At 41.9% G+C, this 19948-nt stretch overlaps 6 protein-coding genes across 6 annotated transcripts; 4 read left to right on the forward strand and 2 right to left on the reverse strand.

The window, feature by feature from the left end:
* Positions 1-1345: 1345 nt before the first annotated feature.
* Positions 1346-3032, reverse strand: EAF02_005224 (uncharacterized protein; the record flags this gene model as incomplete). Its single annotated transcript, XM_038901272.1, has 4 exons — positions 1346-1438; positions 1509-1790; positions 1882-2245; positions 2299-3032. The coding sequence occupies 4 exons, from the start codon at positions 3030-3032 to the stop codon at positions 1346-1348; spliced, it is 1473 nt and encodes a 490-aa protein (XP_038758612.1).
* Positions 3033-6076: 3044 nt separating this feature from the next.
* On the forward strand, positions 6077-7586 carry EAF02_005225 (uncharacterized protein; the record flags this gene model as incomplete). The annotated part of the gene is made up of 3 exons (XM_038901273.1): positions 6077-6699; positions 6769-7415; positions 7480-7586. 3 exons carry the CDS (start codon positions 6077-6079, stop codon positions 7584-7586), a joined length of 1377 nt encoding a protein of 458 aa, XP_038758613.1.
* Positions 7587-8962: 1376 nt separating this feature from the next.
* Positions 8963-9804, forward strand: EAF02_005226 (uncharacterized protein; the record flags this gene model as incomplete). Its single annotated transcript, XM_038901274.1, has 2 exons — positions 8963-9553; positions 9622-9804. Exons 1-2 carry the CDS (start codon positions 9092-9094, stop codon positions 9802-9804), a joined length of 645 nt encoding a protein of 214 aa, XP_038758614.1. The 5' UTR covers positions 8963-9091.
* Positions 9805-10388, forward strand: EAF02_005227 (uncharacterized protein; the record flags this gene model as incomplete). Its single annotated transcript, XM_038901275.1, has 2 exons — positions 9805-9910; positions 9934-10388. The coding sequence occupies 2 exons, from the start codon at positions 9805-9807 to the stop codon at positions 10386-10388; spliced, it is 561 nt and encodes a 186-aa protein (XP_038758615.1).
* A 2063-nt stretch (positions 10389-12451) lies between these two features.
* Positions 12452-13947, forward strand: EAF02_005228 (uncharacterized protein; the record flags this gene model as incomplete). The annotated part of the gene is made up of 2 exons (XM_038901276.1): positions 12452-12819; positions 12846-13947. The coding sequence occupies 2 exons, from the start codon at positions 12452-12454 to the stop codon at positions 13945-13947; spliced, it is 1470 nt and encodes a 489-aa protein (XP_038758616.1).
* A 2379-nt stretch (positions 13948-16326) lies between these two features.
* On the reverse strand, positions 16327-17517 carry EAF02_005229 (uncharacterized protein; the record flags this gene model as incomplete). Its single annotated transcript, XM_038901277.1, has 2 exons — positions 16327-17035; positions 17129-17517. The coding sequence occupies 2 exons, from the start codon at positions 17515-17517 to the stop codon at positions 16327-16329; spliced, it is 1098 nt and encodes a 365-aa protein (XP_038758617.1).
* Between the last annotated feature and the right edge of the window lie 2431 nt (positions 17518-19948).

Raw genomic sequence — 19948 nt, forward strand, 5'->3', positions numbered from 1 at the left:
TAGCGTACATAAAACAATACACACTTGATCCACGTCAAACAGTGATAGTATATGCCATGAGATCCATGGAGCCTGGAGCCTAAACTTATTAAGAAGGAGAAGGTAAGTCGGTTACCCTACTTTCGGGCCACCCCTGTTTTGGGCCACTTTTCGATCACTTTTTACACCAAAAATGGAATTTCTAACTTTCTTGTTTATGAATAGAATTCATTGAAAATTTATATATATATAATTCAGATCGTTTTAAACTTATTCTAAATTTTTTAGATTTTTAGGATTTTTCTATATTGAGATCTAAAGCTTCAAAATATCGATTTTTTAATTTGTATGGGAATCACATACAAATTTGAAATTTTTATAAAATCTTTAATAACTTTTTAACAACAACTATTAAAAGAAAACTGTATATCTTTTTGAAAGTTTTGAATTCAAATCTATATAGAAATTCAAAAAAAAATTCAAAAAAATTAACAGATATAGAGATATAGTATACAGTGAGTTTAGAATAATATAAATAATCCCTGTCATTTTGAGGGTACCCCTTTAAATATTTATTTATAAGAAATTTTCTATTTTTTCTGAATCTTCTAAATAAGATATACTATAAATTTATAATAAAATTTTATAGTTTATTTTTAGCAATTTTTATTAGAAAGTTATTAAAGATTTTATAAAATTTTCAAATTTGTATGTGATTCCCATACAAATTAAAAAATCGATATTTTAAAGCTCTAGATCTCAATACAGAAGAATCCTAAAAATCTAAAAATTTCAGAATAAGCTTAAATCGATCTAAATTATATGTATATAAATTTTTATCAAATTATATTATATATTGATAGAGATATTAATAGGCCTAAAAAGTGATTTTTAGTGTGAAAGGGTGGCCCAAAACCCTGGTGGCCCGAAAGTAGGGTAACCGACTTAATATACATCTATTGAAAGAAAGGGAGAAAGAAAGGATGGGGACGCTAGCTGCAGCGGCCATGCGATGATTGCCTTTAGCCAATATAATTTCAGTAGCCATTTGTCAACTGGCAAAAGCTTTGCGCGCTTCATGTGATTTGATCTCAACCATATTTTCTGCTTGGTGTACCGCACCCTGAGACCTTTTCACTGCTATGTAGCATGTTTCGCACGTAGCTCCGCGCTAAGCTAGCGTTTGAGATATCTTACAATGAAAGAAGAATCTAAATATTAACTAAATGAGGTCATGAAATTCAGGGATGCCTGAATATCATTCACATCGCATGGGGACCAACCGGAATTTTCCTCAGGTCGAAAATGACAAAGGGTAAAATGATGGTTACCCGGTATAATTTTCGTTGCAGCACATCGCATGTCATTAAATCCCCCTTTCCTCCACGACACTTTGCATACCAGCCTGATATTCCGCACTCCCCCGGTCGTAACTCACAACCATGAGGTAAAGCACATCCTAAAAATAGTTAGTTTTGTATACACTCCATGGAAAATCTGGCGGGGAAATTTGATGTTCTAAAACTAACCTTTTGCAAGATTCTCTTTACAAGTCCGGGCTTTCTCTTTCTCCTAACTCCCGTCTCCGGAGTAATGACTTCTCCTCTTTGGTACGCCTTTCTAATTCTTTTGTTCTGTCTTCTTTCTTCCTTAGCAGCTCTTCGCTCCGTTTTTCGCGCCTGCGGATTAATGTGACCGCCAGTGATGAGGGAGATGAGTGACCCGCTACTAGCCGGGTGACTCGGGTCAGAGTAGCGGGAGAGAAATTGTGGTTTAGGCGTTGCGAGAGAGCTGGTTGGATTTTGCATTGCCTATATTCGTTAGTTTAGAGTTTGTGGTGAAGCGAAAAAAAACTTGGGGAAGCTGGCGAAATGAGTAAAGTGAGGAAAGTGGAGAACTAACGTATTTGGCTTGGGCTCGACGATCGAAGTAATCGGTCACGAACTTTCCACTGCCCTTGAATTTGTTACTTTTCTGGGGGTTTTCACTCCCCTCAATATCGGCAATACGATCCAATGCTGGGAAAATCAAGGGTGCTGCTTCTGGCATCTCGAGCTCTCCATATGTCGTCCCGCTTGATAGTTTAATGTTCTTCAATGTCTTCTTGAAACCTGTGGTTGTATCATCAAGGGATGAAGTAATTGCTTTGGTAATATCAACAGATGAGTGAGTTTCCGATGATTCGGGCTTGTATGTAAGTATCAAGCAGTAAAGACCACGAGGCATGAAATACTCATTGTTTATTCTATCGAGGAAGGTATTTGTCCTGCAGAATACCCATCAGCTCATTGTGAAAACACTGAGATAGGAAGAACCAACCTTGATCGTGATTGTAGCTCCATAGCCACACCAACTGCAAATTGAGTAGCAATAGATACACCCATCGTGATTGGGCCGGGTACGAATCCTACAATTCCGGCCGCTGCATTTATGACTTGCAACCACGGAGAAGATTTGCTCGCATGGTAAAATGTTTTCAAGAAATCCAAGAAAGCAGCCTGATCAATCCCGCAGTCCTCCAACACTGGCGCATATGCTCTGACAAAACCACGTTTCTTATCCCTAGGTCTGCGTTGTGGGAGAATGACCGGACAAGGTAGTTTCGGTTTCTCAGCACTATATGCTGGAGGTGGATGATTCCGCACAAACACATCGACGAGCTCATTGGCATCTTGTGTAGACTCTTCAGAAGGTGTGCCTGGGCCAGATTTATCTGCCGCTTCGTCCAAAGCCCAAGCTTCCTCGTCTCCTTCCTCTGATTCTGTGTCCGAGGAATCATCATGCTCGTATTCCTTTTCGAGTTCGTGCTTTTCCTTCTCACTTACTGGAACAGCTTGGCCTCTTGTCATCATTCTCTCGGCGTCTTCTGCGGATAGCTCAACATATTGAGGAGGGGCGTCGTTGTATTGGTGATCGGATTGAGCAGCTGCTCGACTACTTTCGCCATTGGACGAAGCTTGTGGAAGGGTGGGTGAGGACTTGTTGCGATGATGATGAATTGTTTCTGATACAAGACCAACTCCTGAACCGATGAGTTTGACTATAATGCCCATGATTGTAATGTAACTTGTGTTAATAGGATAAAAAAAGTACAGTATTGTTTGATAGAATGAAAATGCAAGACATCGACGATTTGAAAAATGTATTGATACTTGGCCCAACCCTACCTCTTATTATATACTTACTATCTCACGCAATCTGATATAACTCACCAGCTTCAAAATGATCATCCATTAATGGAGCTGAGCTGTTACAACTCTCAACATCTTGCAAGCCTCGTTTGGTTAAGACAGAAGATGGAGCTTCAGCTTGATCCCACTAATGATGGAAGGATATGGTCTGTGCGTTTTTGTCAATTGCATGGAGAATCCTGCGGCCGTAATCATTAGAGACAATGTGAGAATGTTTTACCTATTCGAGGCCACCAAACCGTGGGGCTATGCCATTGTGGGGCTTGCACAGGGTTGTTTTGGCTCACCATGGACTGACGACGACTCCTTCAGATGTACTTCAATCAAGCATTGTGGTTATCATGTTAAAATGCATATCAAGCTTCTTGGCAAAGCTTGAGTCTCCAAAGTTATGAGACATTACTGTTATAACGTTTCAGACGACATGTCAAGCCAGTGATGATATATTGAAGCCTTCGACTTGGAGGCCGATACAGTGTTGTTCACGAATGTTTGCACCTTTGGTTAAGAGTGTATGTTGAGACAGGCGGGTCGATGCTATCAATTACAAACACACCGATAAGCATAGCCCTGCAAAAAATTCTCTGTGCTTTGCTAGGACGGCATCCAGTCATTGCGAGTGTAACACGACTGAGTATGGGGTGAATCAATAAATGTGGGCATACAATACACCAAAACATGTTTCTGGTATTGGTGAAGGGCCTACAGTCTGTCTTCTCGAGACATATCTCTAGCAATAACAGTACGCTCTCTCTCAGCCAGCGAGATATGCCCAATTAGCGATGATGGAATCAAAGAAGTCTCCGACTTGTCATCCAGACATGGGGGATTCATTATTGTCTCTGCAACAGAGATCCTAGCACGGCCCTCAATCCTAGATCTTGCCGATTTCGAGTCTCTTACGATTTATTCTAGTGCTTCTTCCATTGTAACATCGGCAGGGCCTCGGTTGTCTCCTTACAGGCCAGTCATTGCACAGGAACTCCAGGCCTCAATAGATAGGCAAAGCAATCTGTCCATTTATTCTAAGGTTAAGCCTTGCTACAGCTTGTCAAAAGCTTCGAAATGGCTTTTCATGGTGTTTTGATGGCTATTGCTTAATGCTTAGGTATTCCAAATTCTCTGGTTCTCATTTCACATTTAGATCTAAGCATGAGCCTGAAGTAGCAAATCATGATCCTTCGTCTGAATTCTGATTCTAGTTATGCTTGTGTCTACCATTTACGCTTTACCGCCAATGGCCCTTATGAAATTCATCAAGCGTACGGAACCTTATGCAACACTGTCGCATCTAAAGGTGGACTTAGGTACTTTTCTCCACAGGAAATGCGAGGATCTGATGTACTAATTTATTCACAATCGCAATGGTTTTGAAAGCGGAAGTGCTATTCCTTTGCCAAGGTCCGAGAGAATCTTCCCTATTTTGGAAGAAGAAATGGCCCTGCCTTAGATTCAACTTCTCATAAGCGAGTGTTTTGGCTCGGTCGAATCGATACACGAAGGAAGACGCATCAAGGAATGCGGGATATGGCTCCCATGTGGACATCAAAGAAAGTCAATCCCACATTGCCAAATCGCTCTGCGATAGGTAATCTTATTATCATTTTCGGCGCCCAGATCGATTCCAGTATCTGACTGACAATGCCGAATATCGGTGTATCTCAGATCCGACCCGTCAGATTAATTAGAAGTTTCTGGGGAAGTTCATGGAATCTGCTGGTCACTATACGCCTTTGGATACACGACCACTAGTCCCTTTCAAGATGCATCTTCATCTTCTACTGTTGCAGCGACGGTTTTTTGCGCTCAAAAAAATACTTCGATATCGATCATGAAAACCTTCAGACATTGCGAATCAATAAAAGTCGAGAAACAATCCACTTCATTGGACGCTGGAAGTTCATCTGGGGATATTGCTAATCTCTCTTGTTCTTGTGTTGAGTATATTAAGTTGCATCAATATCAGTTCTGTTTGTCTATTTTGGCTTCACTGGCCTCCAACAATTATTCCTGGTTCCGCAACCGTTGTCAGAAGTTGGAGGTATATCTATGACTGCTTGAAACTGTTGAACCGGTACTACCAGGCGCATGGCTAGAGGATTCTTCCGCCCTGCTAGCACTAGTGATTCTGCACCTTTAATTCTCGATCCTTGAGTAGAGCACTGTCAATCAGTGTTGTGGAGTTGTTGACGAAAGGAATGGCAATGAAGCCTTGCAAAGTGGAGACTAGATAGTTCCTCTCCCAGTAAATAATCCCAAGAAGAGAAGCAGCCACTGGCTATTGGTAATTCTTCATCAAGATTACATTCTAGTCAAACCTACATTTGAAGGTACGACCGGGTAATAACATAATTTTTACTGCACACCTCCGGTCCTACAAAGAGGCTATGCACAGAATCAAGCCACCAACAATACATCCAAGGTTACGAACAAATTGGGGCATTTTCATTTAAGCTCCCAGCGACAGCTTTTCGAAAATCACAACTTTCCATCCTTCGAATGCTTTCAAATGTAACATGGTATAAGCGCCAAGATTTCTTTATGTCAATATCCTAGTTTTCACCGTGTAAAATGTTATGCGCCTGATTTTGTGCCTTTGATCCTGCACACATAAAATACCCACAATACCATGCAAGTGCTTACCATCAGGCTGAGTTATCTTTGTCATGTATTCTCCCATCTATCAATCGCAAACTTTGTGTTTGTTCAATACAAGAATTCCTAGGTGATAATTTGAGCCCTTCAATCTTATGATTGAGATTTCGTGTTTAAATGCAAATTAGATGTCGAGTGAATGAAGTTCCTAACTAATTAGGATTAGGATAGTTCCTTCCTCTCACCCAGAGTCTTCTGCTTGTAAAGATTTTTGGCACTTCATTATACGCAATCACCAGTTCTTCTATATCATGCATTATTCTAATTCCCTCCGCAAATTTTCTCTCCCACACCCTAATGCGCTCATCCCAAGCCGCAGCGCCTTTCTCTCTTTCCTAACCAGCATCACCATCTGGCTCTTATTGTTTTCGTTTTTCCGTCATGTTTATTGGCGAGACCCACACTCTGCATTTTTCGATAGCACACATGTCTATGAGAAAGACTATTCTGATCGACGCCAATCCTCTGGCTTATCATTTCTAGATGATCTGGTCGAGAGAAATCAAACATCTTTGTTCAGTAATTCTACTTCGAATCTTTCCGGAGACTCGGATGGAGATGGAGATAAAGAGGTTCCGGATATGTGTATAGCATACGTAACCATCAAGCGCGACATGCAGGATAGAAATGAAGGAAGACAATATATCGATGCAGCCCTAGGAACCATGATAGATGGATTAAGTGAGGAGGAAAGAAAGAGAGTGTGGATTTATTTGTTATTTGCAGACACGGATCCAAGTGTTCATCCGTTATGGGAAGAAGAATGGTTGGGGAGGGTAGTAGATGATTATGGCGGATATGAGGTTGGAGGGGAGAGGAGAGAGTGGCTAGAGGAATTGATGAAGCAGAAGGAATGGCAGATTAAAGGAGTTTTGTAAGTTTTTTCGTTGGAACTCAGAATGCCAAGCTGGTTAGCAGCTTCCAAGAACTAACAACACACTAGCGACTATGTATACGCGTTAAGCCGCTGCTACGATACCCACGCTCCTTATATAGCAATAATGGAGGACGACATTGTATTCGCTCATGACTGGTTCCAGCGTACTATTTCTGCTCTCAATAAAATCGAGTCTCTCTCTCAAAGTCCTGAAGACAAATTTTATAATTGGATATATTTAAGACTTTTCTACACAGAAACGTTTCAATCTTGGAGCGAAGAGGTAGATTTTTGGTATCGACATAGATATTTTCTACTATTTTTTGCTGCTCCTCTCTGCACAATTACCGCTCTTATATTTATACGAAGCAAAATCGGCGAGAAAAGGAAAACAGGGAGTTGGTTGGATAACTGGACGATTTTCGTTATAGGAGTGGTGGTTGTACCAGCCTTCATAACTCTGGGTTTCATGGTTGGGAAACACAATTTGCCGTGGTGGGAATTCAGAGGGAAAGACGTGGTGAAGATGAATAGTGGAGGATGCTGTACACAGGCTATGGTTTTCCCGAGGGAGCAGGTGGATGGATTGAGAAATTATTTGACGGGAAGGGGAAGTGGCCAGACGGATTTGATGATTGAGGATTATGCGGAAAACGAGGGTATGGAAAGACTGGCACTTGGGAAACAGGTCGTGCAACATGTGGGAGTAAAGAGTAAGTTTTTCCGTCTTTGGGGGGGCTTTAGATGAGGTATTCATGAGACTAATTTTGTGTGTAGGCTCGAGAGGTGATAATCAAATCAACGCTATGAGTACTTGGGCATTCCACTTTGAGGAATACGACAAAGTTTCTATGTTTGGAAACTCGGTGTATGAAGAATCTTGATCTGGAGATTTGGAAACTTCCAGGCCAGAGTCAGTCGGATAATTGATATCGAAAATGTATATCCTCGCTGTTCCATGTTTTCACATTTAGAAAATATGAGAACAAGTCACTAGTCTCGAAACTACGCTAGCAGGGTTATCAACTACGGATCTGTTATCTCCCTCTTTCTCTTCTAACCTCTTGATCTTTCATATCTATAACAACTATTCCACTGCAGGCAGCTCTGGTTCCTTCCCTTCAGGAGTTTATGCTACGTCTGCTCAAGAATAAGTTGTTCGGAATACGACGAATTGTCAGGATTACATGGATTCTTGTTGCCTTTTGGCAGTAGCGGCTAGGTATCGTTGTGATGATTGGGGAACATCAGAATATGGAACGAAGAAGAGAAAGAAAAGAGGAGAGAAATAAGATCGAAAGACTTTAGTGGTTCGGGGCCAAAGAAGAGTGATATATACGTTAAATAGCCTAATTTCGTTGGCACTCGCCCACTCTTACATCAGAACTCGAACTGTTCGAAATGCGATTGGTATTTATTCCATGTTTTGATATTTTCGGGCCAGAGTCACTCGAATACTCGGTCCCCAGATTTGGAATTGCGATTTTGTTTAATGTCTTGGGTATTTCGATTGGGAGTTCTTGATGCAAGGAGAACTCGGCTTCATAATCGGAGTTTTAGACAGTCTAAACAATAAATTCCAAGCAGAAAACAGCGTAGGCTGCTTGCGTGTTTATCCGAATTCTAGGTATACGTGAAGGGAAACCTCCACATTAAGATGGTATATCATCTGGTCTTCGGAAAATCGACGGCATCTTAATTTTTGGATGAAAACTATCCAAAGCCTCACGCAGAAACAATTTGGTAGACTGGTTTGATAGTACATGCCTAGGACATGCATATTTTATCAAACTGAGATAATTGTAATACGAGGAAAATAGGTAGATACTAGCAGACAGTGGGGGTTCTTGTAGACGCCGAGCCACAAAATCTCCACCCACCCGATTTTACCGAATCCCACTATCAAACTATCGCTGCCTAGCTGGGTACTAATCCCGGTGTACATACATGTACTAATCATCAACTTTGACGACCTGGCTAGCAGAGCTTAAAGCTTACCTTAAATCAACAGTTTAATTCGGATCCACGACCGAAGTTCCTACGGAGTATGTACCTTTTCGAAAATGAGATACATTGATAGTCTCCTTGAAAAATGTAGCATCTTTGCGCACGCAAACGCTCGTGTCAGCTGAATGTGAGTATGAGGCAAAGTGCATCTCTTGCCGGGGAGGGGCATATAATGATACCCTACTCTATGCACAAACTTGTGAAGCTCGAAAATACTTGGGGGCTACGTACCATCGTCAAGCTGACGTCAGATAGATAAATAGAACTGTAGTTCTATTTGAACACACTAATAGACGAGGGACAAGTTCGTGCTGCCACAGAATATCTTCCATTAATCTAAATTTTCAGAGTCGAGGATTCCAAGGACCCGTCAAGTTTCACAATGCCAGTAATGATCAAAGTCGCGCAGCATGCTGCAGAAGCGTTTAGGCCAAATTGGCGTGAGCAGCACCAGAATGATTACAGCACGAACGAAACCTTGGACGAGAATCCAGATAATTTGTTCTTGCGAGGTTTACTCCAGAATTTGGCACCGGAAAGTTCAAAATCCAATAGTACTGTACTACAATCGACACTTACCGAGGAGATCGCGAGCAATATTCTCCCATCTGGGAACGGTTTAGTGCATACCTGTCTTGAGGCGTATAACCATCATCGTAATCTTATCCTTCGTCCTGATGATATTTGGATCGCTATTGTGACTCAATTCTCATTCTATGTGAATAAGCATTCTGAGGAACTGCGTTCCTTCTTTGTGGCGCATGAAGGACAAAAGGAGCTAGTTGTTGAAGATAATCATTTCGACTTCACGGTTTTCACTACTAACATGGCCGATATGATCCAGGTTTGTGTAACCCTACTGCACTCTTATATCGCGTTAAGAAACTGGTTCAGTCGTTAATTTGTAATTAGAAAAATGTCGTGGATAAAAGCTTCCAGTCATGGATTTTACCAGCATTTTCGACCACGACGCATGTCGACACCATTGTATGTAGCTCAGTAATGATGAGTACCATGAAAAGGTACTTCAATTACAGGTACGTCATGGCACTGTCTGGAATCTCTTATCCTATGAGGCACCATAATGTGTATTGAATGCTAGGTTTCAACTTGAATGTGGTATACCTACAGTCACATTACTCGGAGAGGTATCAGATTGGGAAGAAATTCTTCGCCGACTGGACAAGCTTGAGTCGTTTGGGTCAGCTCACGAATAATTGATAGAGTGGAAGGAGATGCTTACTCCGGTAATCCAAAATATGATACTAACCTTCGAAAATCCTGGAGCCATAGCCCGAGTTGATTTCTGGTCAAAAATTGCTCATATTCATAACTTAAGCGGCGGATCAACTCTATCCGGGTGGGTTACAGTTTTCTGTGCCTTCAATGAAAATGGAGTCTGCAAAGGAGACAACTGGAGATCAGGGCAGGACACCGGGTCAATGAGGGAGCCTCCCCAATATCCAGTTATCAAAATTAAAGAAATACCTACTGGAAAGTGTGAGGTTAAAGTTCGGATCAGTGGAATGATGGAACTCGATGCTGTGACTGTGGCCGGCTTGGTAGGCGCTTTATTCTCTTCTCAGAATGGGTATGAGATTCTTGACACAGTGCAACCGTACCCAGCATGGAGCATCTTCGCCCTGAACAATGATAAACGTATTCATTCAGGACGATAAGGGCTTACTACTTTTGGTATTGTTTGCCAAATGAGTTGGATTGTTGTTAAGTAGGTCTTGAAGGGTCACCAAGGGCGCGATATAAAGAGAGATGCGATATCAAAATGATCTTGCAGTAAATACCTGTTGTGTCACAGTACTTTATAAGTCAGTGTCATTTCCCACCAGACAGCGAAAATGCCAAATCTTGAGCCCGCTAAGAACAGAAAAGGGGTTCCAAGACCTACTTTTCAGAATTAAATCAAAGTTCAATCTCATGATTTGATGTTGCCAACTTTGAGACATTCCTTATTCCGTAGAGCTCAAATCAATATCTTCATAGAAAACGAGAAGAGATAATGATTGAGTGTTTTGGTATTGAATTATCGTCGAGGGGTATGATTTTTGGTTTTTCGATTTTCTCCAAGTCCCTTCTCGGTGCTTCCATTTTTTTGGCTGTGTTACTTTTGTGGAAGGATCGAAGGATTAAGAACACCCAAATCAGATCTGCAACATAAACTCAAGAGTGTGAGAAAGTCACGAGTTTCAATGGTGGTTGGTTGATTGGGGGAGCGAACTTATTGATCCGAAGTTGCTCCGAATAAAGTCTCAATTTGGACGACTTCTCTTCAACTATCATGCCAGCGTATGCTATTTTCTATCCTATAAAGCGTATGTTGTCTAATGGATATCCTCTTCTAGGTACTTTGTTGGTAATACTTACTAACCCCGTTACAAAAGTACTGTGTTTGCATAACTACAGTGCTCCTTAGCATATCAACCAGGTGTTTTGTCACTCTTGCTAATACCCTAGACTTCCCGGTTGATTTCTCTATCGGCGGTCTCAAGTCTTACTACTTCTTGTTTCGTAGCATGAGTAAAGCATCGAGCTGAAGATACTCATCGTGATCAGAGCTGTAGGTGATGACGGACGACGAGCTCAACGATGGCGGCACTGCTCTCCCACAAGAAGAGGGGAACGCAGTATTGATGATGTCTTGCTTGAAACAGCAGAGAGTACATATGAGGAAACCATCTTGCGATAGCACAAAATGAGTTGTATAACAAAATTGGATGCTACGACCTAAATAGAAGGAGTGATCTCTGTTTCTCGATCCATGCAACGTCCTTTATAATTGCCTGTCAGCTATTGTCAAACACACATACCAGTATCCACCTTCAATATCATATTCTTTTTATCTCTATGATTCGATCGCCATTCTTTCTTCTCTAGGTACATCTCTTGGTATGAATGCCGTCATCAGCTATGTTATCGGCGCCTAAGTACACCAAACCGGCGTGGAAGCATGCTGTTTCGTACCACAAGTCTCATAACTACTTCCAATCTTGTAACAATGACTGCCTTGATATTCTTCACTACGCAGATGCAGATTTTTGTCCAGTTGCAAATATTCTTTCTTTGTATCATTTGCGGACATGGCGGTTTCACTGCTTGGATCTATATCATATTGTCGTGTTGGAGTGATGAGATAGGCAGGCTTCAAGATGGAAACAAGAAGGGAGGGGAACAATGAAAATCGGTTTCAAAAATGAAATAGAGTTGACCAGCAGTGGATCAAACTCCATGATTGACATAAAATAACAGAGGAACAACGGCGCGTTAAGCCAAAATGAGAGAAGTGAGGCATAATTTGTTCAAATGAACCATCACTTGGAGAGCTAACTTGGAGTATAGAATTTAATGATATTGACATGAAATAAAGAACAATTCTCAAGGGGTAATAAAGCAAAATTCATAAAGGCAGTGAAATTCTCAGTGCTCTCCTCTATGGTACGCAAATAGAAAGTTCGAATGAACTTCCGCGTGATTTTGCGAAACTCACTTTTGAGTATCGCCTAGCGCACAAATAAATATAAAGCTGCTCGGAATATCTTCAAGCTCCCAAACGTCGACACCTCTACAAACTTATTCTACGGAGGGTCAGGAGGTGCGTTTGAGCCTCCATAACCTCCCAAGCTGTACGAAATAAAAGTTCTTTATCTTTCTTCCACTAATAAAGCCTTTACACATACGACGAAATTCCTCCCTATTACCAAATATTCGATTTATATCTTCTCTCACCATGGCGACCTCAACACTCTACATCGGCAAGTCAATTACGGATGTCTTAGCTACGGAACTTCTTGTTCTTGTCTGCGGATCTCTTCCCCGCGAGGACTTGACCAATTTTCGATTGGCGAACAAAGTTTGTGCTGAGGTCGCGTCTAAGAACCTCGTTCAAGATTTGCATGTCATATTCACAAGGAAAAGTCTCAGTAACTTGTTGAATATATCAAAGCAACCGAATCTTTCGAAGCATGTCAGAAGCATATTATATGAGCCACGTACCTTGCGGACTATTTGTATGGACACATATGCTAGTTACATAGCTGATCAGTTACGTCCTATGCATCCTTTCAACCAAAAAGACCTGGACAAGGGATATGAGCTGTACAACCAAATTCGCCAACATCAAGCATACTTGAATACGTTAAATACGATATCGTTGTCTTCGCACAAGCTGTCCCAAAATTCTCAACCCTCAACAAAATCGTGGTGGATGACGCTGGATTGCCATCTGATCAAGTCATGAACTCTTACAACTGCAAGGCATATCTTCGCAAGAAAATGTTCAGTTCTGGATCGAGCCCAAGCTATTCTTCCCACAAATCCGAAATGTTACATGGGCTACTTCATGCTGCTAGCCTTGCCGGTATAAAACTGACGACTTTAAGAGTCACAGCTCTACCTTTGCCATTCTTCAACGCGACGCAAATAAGCAGTAACGATGTGACTTTTTCAGCGTTGCAGAATATTCAGCATATCGATATTACCATCAAAGCCAGAAAGGAAGAATGGGAAGCCCGCGTCAAGATAGTTGTCCCTCGCCTTGCAAATTTTTTGAATTTCTTCTCCAATCTTGAGAGTCTTCGCATCGACCTAGGGGAACCTCAAACAAAACCAAAGTTCTCAATCCTTTTGGACCCGGTATTTGGAAGCACTGGTAATTTCCCAAAGCTACGCAGTCTTGACCTTCGTCATTTCTCGTGCACCAAAGACTTTTTCTCAGAGTTTCTTCAAAAGCATGCGGGTACACTAGAACATTTGAAACTTGATACAATGACGATGGCGAGTAATTGTCCTGGTTGGGGTAATGTTTTCAATACACTTGAAACTGATTTGAAGCTCAAGTCTTGTTATTTTACTGGTGATTGGCATGAGGGCTGGGGTATTGAAGAAGGCCCGACTTATCCAATAAAGCTTTCCACATCATATACTGGAACTCGGCCAAGTTCTCTGGGCGAAGTACTCCAGTACCGTGTTGTCAAGAAGTGTATGCCGGGGGGAGGCGTGTGTATAACCATGGACGAGATTTGGGCCGCCGCCACGAGAGAGTCACAACAAAGGGGACGTGAAACTGAGCGTGATGATAGTGCTGAGGATAGCGATAGCGAAGATTACGAGGATCTTTTAGACTTCGAGGATCTTGGCCACTACATTGACGATGACGGTGAAGATGATGATGAAGATGACGAAGAGCATAGCGATGACGAAGACGTTGAGGATAGTATCGATTGAGAATACTCATTTGAGAATTCTTGTAACGGCATATAAAATGGCGCTCGAAATACACAAACAATGGTTCGCATAGAGGATACCCATGATTTAAAATCATTTCTTGTCTCTTCAACATAACCAATTGTACATTTCCTAGTTATTTTTCCATATCATGAAGATATCAAGAGTTGGCTCGCATCAAAGAAGATGACTAGTTTTGGCTTCCCAACACAGCCCACGATCAAAATGTACAATAATCAATAAATAGCAATGCAAACTTGTATTCGCTCTACTATGGTGAAACTTCATGTGTATTCGGTTATGTGTACTATTTTTCCAGCATGCAATGAGGTTATTACACTATTTGTTACCTCAAGGTGAGCCAGTGTTTCTGATAGCCCGGACTACAATCCATCAACATTTGTAGATTCTAATTTTGAGATTCTGGAGATAGTACTTTAACATCTCACACCCTTTTGATACTCGAACTACTTTCAACATCTAGAAAGAACTGAATGTTCTAAGATTTTCGATTATGAAAAAGCAGTCCGCCCACACTTTTGAACATCCTAAGCTCTTCCGCATACATCAGAGTATCAAATGCCTACTCACCCCCAAATTCCCCCTTATCTTATAAAATCTCCGTCAACTACCCATCCACTTTATTCACTTCTCGCACACACATTCATCTTACATCTCAAACCTCGACGCTTCCATACCCTCCCATCCTTCTCTAAATTGAAGCACACCCTTCCCATCGAATCTCCATAGAATAATCAAGGATCAAGATTCCCACCCCAAACTTTTTACTACATCAACCTTATTATTCACACTCAATTCCGCATCCATCATCACTCTAAACCCGTGCTCCTCCCCCATCTCTCACACAAGAACTCCGCACGTGCCGTCATTCCTAGACATTCAACTCCTCGTTCTCGGTTAGCGTATCTTCTACCTCCTTTTTACTTCTCCCACTTCTCTTTTGTAAATTCTCTCATATAGTTACTTATCCGCTTACTCCAATCTCCCCAGCTATCCCTCAATATTCAAATCCACTTCTCGCATGCACTCAATCCGCTAACTCTGTATTTTTCTCTCAAAGCTAAGAATATCACTCATCTCTATCCTATCTCCCCAATCATCCCTCAATCTCCAATCTATTCTTCAAAATTCAAACCTCAAACTCCAAACCCTCCTCCCTTCAAACTTAAACCCCCATCTCTTCCCAGCCAAGTCAAGTCAAGCTAAACCCAGCCACGTACTTTGCCAACTTCATACCATTCATAGCCCCTCATTCTTCACCATCCTTCTCTCCTTCTCTCCTTCTCTCCTTCTCTCCTTCTCTCCTTCTCTCCTTCTCTCCTTCTCTCCTTCTCTCCTTCTATTCATCCCTCCATCTCCCCAAGCCCCCTACCTCCAACCTCATCAAGTCGAAACCTATAACTACCATCCCATATTCCACATCCCTTCTTCCACATCCCATATTCCACATCCCTTCTTCCAAAATTCAAAGATACAAAATTCTCACATCACAGTAATTTGTTTCCTTCACATTCCTCTATCCCTCCATCCCTCCCCTTCCCTGCCTATCATAATATTCCCCTCCTACTCTCCCATCTTACCACTCTCCCATCTTACCTACTCATCTATTCATCTACCAACACACCAAAAAATCCACTTACCAAGCCAAAACAGAAGATAAACAACACACCTACCCATCCATCCACCTACCCACCTATCTCCTATCAAAACGATATAAGAAAGAAAGAAAGAAAGACACAGATCTCACAAGTACAAGGACATCAACATCCTCATATCAACATCCCCATATCAACCTCCCCATACCAATTCCCATCCAATCAAAACGAACATCACATATCAAACCAAGAAAGAAAACACAATACCTATCGAATAGATGAATAGATAGATAGATACCCGGCCAAGAACGAGATACCCGCGCAGTATATTTCGAATTAGCTACTTATTGATTATTCATATATGCACACACACATACAGAGAGAGACACACACACACAGAGAGAGGTTGACTGGATGAATTGATGGATGAAAATGGTATATGTATATAGTATAGTGGGTATCATAGATATAATTATTTCGAATGTTCGGGTCAAGAACTGAACTGGGAGAGGCTTATAATACAATCAAGTCCAACAGGATGCCATCGAACCAGAGAACACAACACAATGCAATGGAACGGCCATGAAACAAAGACAAAGTATCCACCCAAGTAAACAACTGCATACCTAGGTAATCACCAAAAACCAATATGCAGAGTCCAAGTATCCATACCCGATATTCCATCTGCATGCCTGCATCGAAAAGCTTTTACTCATTATCCATTCCCATTAAGAAATTATGTCATCCCCATTTCCCAACCTCATCACGAACCCCCCTTATTCTCATCATGTCCCTCAGGCACATAATTGGTTTCGCCCAACAATCCCCCCTGCTGACTCGTCATCGCCGTCTGCGTCCCGGGCTGCGGTTGCGTCGCGATACTTGGACCCGAGGGAGCGGGCGGCGGTACATTCTTACTGCTCGCCGCGTGTAATCTCTGATCTAGGGCTTTGAGAGCTAGGGCTCTTCTTCTCTCTGCTTCTGCTCTTGCGCCGCCGGGGGCAGTTCTTTGTGGAATGTATGAGGATTCACCTCTGCTGGCCGAGACATCTGCTGCGGAGAAGGGAGTGCAGATTTTGAGGGCGACGAGGGTATTGAAGATTGAGTCTGCGAGGGAAGCGATGAGGGGTTTGAGGGGACCGGGGAAGAATTCTGCGAAGGTGAAGGTTTCGGATGCGTCGCCGCGGAGAGTGGGGGATTGGTTGGAGTCGAGATCGGGGAAGGCGGATTTGTAGAAACGGAGGTAGGTGTAGGAGGCGAGGAAAGCGTAGGAGACGAGGAAGAGGGAGGAGATACTGAGGAGTTGGATGGCGCAGAGGGTGAGGATGGTGAGGAGATGGAGGGCGGGGAAGCGGGGGACGCGGAGAGAGAGGATACCCTTGAAGAGGGTCACGGTGTGGGTTGGTACGAGTTGAGAGAAGGCGATTAAGAAGGAGATTTGGAGGGGGATGGTTCCGTTTATTGAGCTAAGACTTTTGCTGAGGTGTTAGTTGATTGAATGGATAGGTAGATAGATGGATAGATGCGATTTCAAAGAGAAAATGTATAAAATTTGAGCAACTCACGTCCAGCTCATATCACCCGTAATAGCAAAGAAAAAAACCAACGTCCCAAAAGTCAAGAGATTAGGAATGAGTGATGCGACTACAATGAACTTTGCGAATTCCCTCGATGTCCATGCTCGCTCCAGATATCTTCCTCCATAAAATAACGTCACTCCAGCGATCCCCAGCGTAAACACATTATTTTCCACCAATGTCGTTGTCAAAAACGTCCAGGGATAAACAAAGGATAATTGAGGTACGAGCGAGAGGTATGGAACTACCACGTGAAGCTCTGCGGCGGTTTCCTTATTCCATTGTTTGTATCGAATTGCGGCACTCAGAATGGATTCAGATAGTAATGCGATGAGTAGTATCCTCGTCACTGGAGGAATATTTAATCTTGGTGGCATATTTATGAATATGTAGAAATACCGTAGAAGTAATGTCAGACCCTTCCTCCTTGATAAGTAAGTAGGTAGGTATGGGAATCTGCAGTTCGAAAGTTGATGTACGATATATCAGGTATATCTTCAATAAAATAAAGCTTTGGTGATTTTCATCAAGCTTTCCCTTATTAAAAATAAAGTGTCATCAAATCCAATAAGGGTAGGATGTTGAGCACAGACCACTTCAATTGTTTCGGCCTTGTAAACCCAAAATATCCAGCCTCAAACATAAGGCTGACGCAAGAGAGAATAAGATCCGGCACCTGCATGTTTTGAAAAATTGTAAGCCACGTGAAGGGTGTGAGGCTATGGAGATGTACTAAGCCCGATTTGTGACTAGCTCCAACTTACTCCGTCGATTCCTGGCCAGAAACATGCCGGGTAGAAATTCCGAAAATGTGGGCGAAGTACGATTGGCAGAAGTTCATCCAGATTGTCGATTTTTTTAAATTATTTATGCGTGTGATGGATATGGATGCAGGTTGTCAACCAACACTTTCCAAGGTTTGATGGGAAGAGAAGGGAGAGGCGGTACCGGAAAATGCAAAGAGCAAAGAAAGAATCGTGAATCGTATATGCGCAAGTAAGAATGATGGATGTGTGGTGTGGTATGGGATAGTGCCTAGGTGATACAGTTGGAAGTTCCACGTACCTGAATTAACTAACCCACATACTAGGGATACCTTAGCTGCCTGGGTATGTACCCTCGTACCTATCGATAATGTGAATAGATTCGCGGTGTAGTATTGGTGTCACGGTGGAAAGAGAAAGGGAAAGGGAAAGGATGTGATGGGTTGGTTTGATAAAAGTTATGAGATTCTCTTCCCATCACTCGTAATATTTGGAACCCCAGGGCAGGGGAGGGATACATTTGAACTACTGCTGTGCATCATCATCACGCCTAGGCATCAGTATTTGGATTGGATTTTTATTATTTTCAAATTCATATTCATATTCATATTCTAGTTCTAGCGAGTCGTTCATCAATTCTCTTCCCTGCTAACTATCTAGTTTGTTTCGCACTTCCGTCCCTTATTCTTAGTCGATCAAGAAAGATGGAGAGAAAAGCGTTGATCTTGGAGGTAAGTCACATATCTGGTATGTAGGTTGTGATCCCCGAGACCAGCGTAAAGTCGTGCGTGTAGTAATACTGTACCTAGGTAGGAGGTAGGGAGGCAGGTCGGTAGCAGATAGTATCTCGTTACAAGTCTTCATCACCAGAGAATTTGATCATCTGAATTGTCATTCATGGTCAAGAATTAATATACTCCGTATCGTAGAGATAGGAATGAATCTTACTCGGGGATGAGACGTTGATCAACAACGGGAACAGGAACAAACTGTTGTCGTACTTCCATGGATCTTTCATCCGAGCTCAAGATAGGGAGAGATTCTAAAGTCGTGCTTTACCTGACGTGGTAGCATTTCTTCTTGAGAAACTAGAAATAATACTATATACGCCGTACGATATAATGATAGGATAATGTATATTTATTACTGACAGGCATTTCTCTTGTCACACACACATACTAGGTACACACACACACACGCACATTTTTTAGTATCTATCTAACTTTCAAACAAACCGACCATCGCCACCCCATTCCATCCCACCATCTTTATTGAAGCAAGCAAGCAAGCAGCAAGCAAGCAAGCAAGCAAGCAAGCATTACATATCGTACGCCGTTGTACATGCTAGCTACCTAGTAAAAGTAGTACACCCTACCTACCTACTAGGTACTCGAATCCAGCTCGCCTATCACATAATGCATTCTTAAATGTACGGAAGCATCTTCAGCCAATATCTTAAGCCTTTAATGGTCTAGAAGAAAGTTCAGAAAAAGACTCCATTTCTTTAGTTCTAGCCAAGATCTCCATTCTTTAGTGTGTGATATGTAACCACCCAATTTTGACTCGAAGAAATTCCCGTTGCTTATTATTAACCAGATACCGTAGTCAGTCAAAGAGTTTTGGAAAGTTGGTGAGAAAGCCAAGTATGCTTTTACTATATTATACTATGCTAATACAACCTAGGTAAATTTAGTCAGGACATTGACACCAAATCCGTCATTTTCAAGATTCGGATTTTTCTCAAATTCGAATGGTCAAATGTGGTATATGTATATAGTAATCAATCTCGCTGTCGGCTTTATCCATCATACAATCAACAAAGATTCGGAAAATTAATATCAAAGAAAGGCATCAAGGGAATGGGAAATATGAATGGAAATGAAAATGGAAATGAGAATGGGAATCTCCAGTCAGTTTCATGTATGAACATCGAAATGAAGGGGATCTTTTTTCCCTCCTCTTTTCTCCATTATTTATTAACCGTCCTATCATTCGCAAGCGGTTGGTGGACTCAAGCCATAGATAGATAAATAGATAGACAGAC

This window comes from Botrytis sinoallii (genome assembly GCF_014898435.1).
Source record: "Botrytis sinoallii strain Bc 23 chromosome Unknown BSIN_008, whole genome shotgun sequence".
Classification (NCBI taxonomy): Eukaryota; Fungi; Ascomycota; class Leotiomycetes; order Helotiales; family Sclerotiniaceae; genus Botrytis; species Botrytis sinoallii.